The sequence below is a fragment of the Solanum dulcamara genome, chromosome 7 (genome assembly GCF_947179165.1).
Source record: "Solanum dulcamara chromosome 7, daSolDulc1.2, whole genome shotgun sequence".
NCBI classification, from domain to species: domain Eukaryota; kingdom Viridiplantae; phylum Streptophyta; class Magnoliopsida; order Solanales; family Solanaceae; genus Solanum; species Solanum dulcamara.
The window spans coordinates 69,876,451-69,883,537 of record NC_077243.1 but is presented as its reverse complement, the minus strand read 5'-3'; the positions used below and the strand labels follow the sequence as shown (position 1 = coordinate 69,883,537).

At 27.9% G+C, this 7,087-nt stretch overlaps 1 protein-coding gene across 2 annotated transcripts; it reads right to left on the bottom strand.

The window, feature by feature from the left end:
* Nucleotides 1–3,386: 3,386 nt before the first annotated feature.
* LOC129895272 (cyclin-dependent kinase inhibitor 1-like) lies at nucleotides 3,387–5,142 on the bottom strand. Of its 2 annotated transcripts, none has more exons than XM_055970959.1 (4): nucleotides 4,518–5,142; nucleotides 4,352–4,377; nucleotides 4,022–4,195; nucleotides 3,387–3,676 (listed from the first exon to the last, which is right to left on the bottom strand). In XM_055970959.1, exons 1-4 carry the CDS (start codon nucleotides 4,818–4,820, stop codon nucleotides 3,613–3,615), a joined length of 567 nt encoding a protein of 188 aa, XP_055826934.1. In that variant the 5' UTR covers nucleotides 4,821–5,142; the 3' UTR covers nucleotides 3,387–3,612. The 2 variants fall into 2 exon arrangements, with proteins under 2 accessions (XP_055826934.1, XP_055826933.1); XM_055970958.1 differs by having other exon boundaries at nucleotides 4,022–4,198; nucleotides 4,518–5,141.
* Nucleotides 5,143–7,087: the final 1,945 nt, after the last annotated feature.

Below are 7,087 nucleotides of genomic sequence, written 5' to 3'. Positions count from 1 at the left end.
GTTAGCAGCACGCTACTAAATTCAGGGGCACATATCCAGAGAGGTTCTTCATTAATGAGTTTCTCAATCTCATATAATAATTACTTCTTCTGTCGCAAATTACCTGGCGTATAAATTTTTATATGTTTTTAAAGAAAATATTACTTTAAGAGAAATTTTTGACTATTTCATCTTCCATTTAAATACTAAAATAAAATTATTTTTAATTAAATATTTACCTTATTAAGATGTTTATAATCTTCAATAATAGTTAATAAATAAATAAACTTAGCTACCGTAGGAATACTTATAAGTACCAATAAAGATAGTGATGGAGTGATAAATACTCTTCATTTTTAATTAAAGATCTTGAATTTAAGTAGAGTACGAAATCACCTTTGTTGAAAAGTACGAATTAAATTCTATTCTAATATGGATACCAGACATCGAACACCGAGAAAAAAAAGAAGAGAATACTTACAAGTATAGAGAATTCATTCTCAACTACTAAAGTTGAAGAAGGACCAGTACCCCCAAATAAGAAACTCTAGTTCACCAGATCCAAGAAGAATTCTTGTGCAGTAAATGACAATTAAAGAAAGTTTATTTTTTTCCTTTTTTTTTTCCAACGTCATATTTTTGCCCCATCATAGCAAGTTATTTATTGGAATTTTATAATTTACCAAATTTGGAATATGTACTATAAAAGTTACCTCATGTAGTAATGTTGTAACAACTTATTTATTTAGACTTAATGAAATTTTTAATTTTAATCATTTACATTTTAGTTATTAATTATGTTTGTTTTTCAAAACAATATGTTCTTACTTCATTCGTGCAATATTGTTACTCATTTTCACAAAAGTCACTTAACTATTTTTTTAACACAAAAAGTTACTAAACTTTGAATAGATATACATACTAACTAAATGCACTATACTTCAAGTGTCCTCTCCTTTGGGCCAGAAAAACTACTACTGTTAGTAATGTAACTAGATTGCCAGAAGAAGAAAAAAAGAAATAAAAGGGAATGAGGAAAGAAGGTGGTAGTAATAATTTCACATGACACCCTAAGGTGGTTGAGTTGGTCCAGCTGGTGTTCTTCTAAATAATGGGTTTCTGATTTGAAATCTTTTACAAGCTTTTCTGATCGAACTCGTCGCAAAGAGCTTTGCTTTGCGATTTATTTTTCTTGTGCAGTTTGTGACAAAGACAAATTTATAAGTAAAATATGGGCACATAAATTATGATCTCTTTGTAAAATTAGGTGTGTGTGTCAGCAGTGGCGGAACTTAGACTTTTTATAAAGGGTCTACAAAAATTTTTAAAGTAGCAAACAAAATTTTTTAGTGAGTAGGATTTATATCCATCTTATTCAACCTAGCGACTTTACTATCAACATCGTCAATAAAACAAATTCTATTAAACACAAAACATTTGGCAAAAAAAATATTAATCTTCAATTTGGTTTGCTTTCAAAAATACATGATAAATTATATTAACTGAAATAATAATTTTACAATGAATACATCGAGATTTTACTGAACACATATTACACAGTCAGATTTTTAATATTAATTTTTACTTAAATTTTAAGTTATTTTTCAATCTATCGATTTTGCTACTTCTTTATTTCAAAAGATGTATATTAATTTTTTTTTGTTTTGATAGAAAATGTGAGAATTCTAATCAAAAGTTTCAAACCTCCATATTCACTTACGAAACCATGGAAAATTAACCCCATATGAACTATTTTTTTTCAAACCTCCTAATTACCTACTTAGGAGGAAATGGAAAAGTGTAATTGCATATAACCTCTTCTTCTAATTCTTTTAGTAGAAACTAGTTTGAAATATTATTTTATATTTGATATAAATATACATCAAATTAAGGTTTTAATTAAATTTAATATTTTCCTGATTTTGATTTATGTAGCACAATTAAAATTTTGAGATTTAAACCGTGAATTCGGAAATAGTAGCTTTTGAAACAAAATTTATATATTTGAAAATTATTTAAAAAATAATATAGATCACAACAATTAACAATTTAACATATTTCAAAGACATAAAATAATCTATAATTATTTTTTGATTGACTCTCAATATTTCATATAAATTGAAATGAAAAAAATAATTATTAAATAAATAGTATATAATAACTCCTAATAAAGAAAGTAAAATATAACTTTGGTTTGAGAGAGTGACTATGAGATTAGGTGGATCACAAAATTTCTTTTGAAAGAATTGAATATAATAGTGAGTTTGACGAACAAAAGAAATAAAATCATAACATGAAAGGGATTCGAACTCCCGACCTCAGTATCATGTTTGAATACTCTTTTCACTGTGCCAAAAAAATTGTGCAAACTGAATTTTATATTTATATTTAATAAATTTTGACTTATATAAACCGTGTAATTTTTCGACGAAGGGTGTTCACCTGCACATCTTTACTAGGCTGTAGCTCCTCCCCTGTAGTGTGTGTGTATATATTATTAAAATAGGTATAATATTACATACAAACTCTAATGCTATAAGAAAGATAAATGATGCACTTGATTGAATATTGAATTATTTATTTAGAGAACAAGGATCAATCACTTAATATATATTTTTCTTTTTCTATTATTGGTGCACCCCTGTTTTAAAAATCCTAAATTCACCTTTTGGACTTTGAAAATAAAAGTCATTACCAATGGTTGTGAGGGATTAGGCTTGATCCCTGCCATGTCCATTAATCCCAAACATATACAAAATGAAGCGGGCATAGACCAAACGTCCAACTATAATCATCTACACAATAAAATCTCCAATTCTAAAAATTATAAATTTGCCTGGGCTATCAAACTAGAGCGTTATTTACTTATGTTTTTAAAATTTTAGATTTATTTCAAATTTATGGGCTATTATATTAAAGAAAAATTAATTACCTTATACTCACCCGAAAAATAACAACTACGAAATCCTTTTACGAAGATAAAATAAAATTCCCCATCAGTGTTAATTCTCTCCTTTCAACAAAGTTATCGTAGTTATACGCCAAGCTCTTGCAGTCACTCTCACTTCCATATTGTTTCTTCTAATGGGTATATAGCCTACAATATATTTGACAAATATAAAGGCACTGTTAGCAATCTTTTTTTTCTGTTTTTGAGCTCCCCGCCCGTTATTTAATATGGTCCAGTTAAATTTGAATTTGTGTCACGAAATTTCATACATATTGTAAATAATTTTTTTTTAATAAAGACAATTTCTTATTTAGAGCTTAAATATGAGAAGCACAAAAAATAGGAATTAGTCATGATAAATTACGTAGCTAAATAACAAATTCATCAATGACGACCAATTTGACAACGACTGTAGCTAATTTCAATAATAATAAAAAAGAGAGGAGAGAGAAAAATATGTACTCTTTATTAATAAAGAGATAATTGGACAACAATGAATGTAAGCATCAGATCATATCTGAAAAAATCAAAAGAAAAAGCATGATCACCTAAAAATTACTAGAACTAATTAATGTACTAACCATAGAGTAAATTAAATTATTCTAAGCAGTCTAGCTACCCTAGCTAGTGCTACCAATTATTAGCAAAACCCTGGCCACCTTCGTCTTACAGAATTTCAATTTTCATGTTTGGACCCACTTGTAACGACCTTCCAATGGCTCCTCCTTCTCAAAGTCGAAGTTGTACCTGCACAAATAAACTTCGCATTACACGCGAATTTAGAATTTAAATTTATGAATTCAATCGGGAATCAATGTTGTGTGATAACTTGTTACAGAAAGGTAAAGGAAAGGAATTTTTGTTTGTTTAGTGAAAAATATGAAAAAAAAAATGTTTACTATTTTCAAAATTTCAAATAGTTTGGAAGTTTACAAGCAAACACTTTTGCTAAAATAATTTTTGTAACCTCAAAATTAAGACAAAAGATAAAAAAGAGAAAGTGTATGAATCTCCATAAGAGAGATAAGAATATTCAGACTTCAATATGAATGTTGAATACTAGAAAATCAAAAGAAGGAGAGAATTATATACTTTTCTTGAAATCGTTTAAGCAATTTTTTCTCGCATCTTGTAAAAAATTCTTCAATTTCTTTTGAAGACGGAATTTTTTTGGGTGAAAAATTTTCATCATCATGTGATGGCATTTTCTTCGACTCTAATTCACCGGATTCTTCTTGACGCTCATTAGATGATGAACTCTTCTCTCTGCTGCAAAAATAAGACATTGTGACTTTCAAAAAGAAGAGATGATTATATAGTACTGGTATATAAATAAGCATGCCGTTATAATATGATCAATTAATTTTTTGTTTGAATTTTGAAATTTGAGGAGACCAAAATATAAATAACACTACTACTTACTTCTCTGCAACCTCCACACCGTTGTCCTGCAAAAATTCAAAATTCAAATACTCCTATCAGATATATACATTTCACTATTCAGTTTTAAATGCATTTTAATCATACACAATAAAAAAAATGGAGAAAATTCAGTTCAAATAAAACTTGAGAATTTTTTTTCTCCTACATCTAGATCTAGGAATTTCGAGTTGCTTGATCCGTTACTTGAGCAACAAGACGTTGAACTCCCATACGGTTCATAATTCTCCTTTGAATTAACCGAATTCGCCGCCGGAGAAACTAAACTTTCCGGCGGCGTATCTGCAACTCCGTTGTGACCTGTCAAACGAAGTAGAGCAGGAGAGAATTTCACATCTCTATGACCATCACACATCTTCCTCTTTTTCGTCGTAGATTGTACGTTCATATCTGAAAATTCCATAATAGTAACCTCTCCAATTGTCTTACACTTACTCATATAACTTCCCATCGATGATCAATCAATTTATATAATCGTAACTCTCTTATTAATAATTCCTTTATCGCGAAAGTAATGAAATTTCTCTATCTTTGTCAGAATTGAATTCTGTATAAGTAGAATTTCAGTAATAAGACGGAGAGATAGCGAGAGTAATGGGGAGGATGATGAGGGTAATTTCGTCGGATTTTGCTTCTTATTATTGGCTGATGAGTAGTGCTGTCATTTCTGTGGTCCTCCAGACATACAGACGTTTAATGTAACGGGGATTGTTGACGTTGCCGTTAGACAAATCTGGGGATAGATTACTAGAAAGTGTAAAAACAAAGCAACTGTTTTCTGTGGTTTTGGTGGAAAAGTTTGTTAAGAGAATGTGAAAAAAGTACAGATAGATAGGATTATGTTATATGGCATGACTGTTCAAAAAATTTTAAGAATTTTAGATACGTCACTCTGACATTTCGATATTTCTCATCCTGATTTCGAATATATCAGTCAACGTCCCTATATTTCGGATATATTCCTCACCGTCTCAGTACATCACGTTTCCATACATTACATTTATTGATACAAAATACACCTGTCCCGATACATCACATAAGAGTGATGTATCCCAAAATAGGAGAGTATAGAAATTTTTATAATTTTTTCAACTGGATTTTTTTTTTTTGGTAAATATGTAAGTAATTTTTTCAAAATATAATTCACCCGATTATTAACTCAGTTATTTCCTTCCATTTAAAATTGGTTGGTATATATAGAAATCTAAATTGACTCATAAAAACCTAATATATATATATATATATATATAGCTAATTAGCTATAAAAATAAAAAATAGTTTTATTAATATTTAAACATTTATAAATAAAAAAGTAAAAAAATGTAATAAAATTAGACGTGTTGAATAATAATCCATTGTTAGTCCATTTCAACTAAGTTGTTTGGTAGTTTGCAAAAGTTAATTTAATCAATTCTTGGCGTTAGATTCACCAAAAAGCCGGTTAAACATAGACAGAAAAATTCACAAAGAAAAAGATGGACTAAAGGATAAGGAATCAGACACTTCCTTCCCTTTCTCGTGATGAGGTTTGTCAATATTCATAAGAAAATCAATTAAAAATATCATTTGACTAATATATTTCTTATTAATTATTTAATTTTTAGTTATATATGTACTTCTTAATTCTAGAATAATTAGCGGTAAAGATAACGTTGGAAAATATATTATACTCTTTTTTATTTGTTTAAATTAATAATTATTTTGGAACAAATATTTTTAATATACATGACAACTAAAAAAGGAAAGAAGGATAAATATATATCTATTCTTAGAAGAGCAAAAAGAGAAGTACTTAATATATTGTTTGTTTACTTTTTCAAATAAATAAATCAATAAAATTACACAGTTTTCCTCATATAAAAAAAGAAGTTTCTTCATATAATTAAAACTATAAGAACTACTCGTATTAATAAATTGTCCATAATATAAATCCATAATTTTCTCATATCAATACGATAAGTATTATAAGTTACAATTCTTATTCTCATGTTATTATGATGAAAAAATATGTTTCAAAAATTTAATTAAAATTGATATAATTTGAATCTCAAAAAACATCACAAAAATTCGAATAGAGAGACTAACCGTCAAAGCAACAAAATCTTTCTTGGACATATTCCTCCTTAATTGATTACTGCAATATATAAACGAGTAACAATTAATATACGTGAATTGAAAATCAGAACTTATAGTAGATTGAAGTATAAAATATATGATGAGATTAATACAAGTACCAAGAATTTTAATTTGAAGCTAGCAGCAAAGAGGTAATTGGTTATTCTATACAATGCTGAGAGAATAATTTAACCACAAATCTATATTTATAGTTAAATAAATGAGTTTAATTACACATTAATGCGGATTAAGGTTTTTGTTTTTAAGAATTATCCTTTTAGACAATATCCAATAAGACAGTCCGTCCAAATTGTAGTTTAATTACAGTAGCAGTTTTTTCCCGGATTTTTAGAGGTATATATACTTCTTTCATGTGGAGTACTAGTTTAAGGTTTATTAGTTGTTGCCAATTACTGCTATAGTACATTGTCAAACAACATATATATGTACGAAAATATCTTTATAGTAATTAAGTTAATTATTGTTATCAAATACTCCCTTCATTCCATATTAAATAAATTTGTGAGACAATACACACATATTAAGAAAAACATTCAGGGACATAATTTGAATCATACTTTTCACTATTGTCCTTTGTAAAAT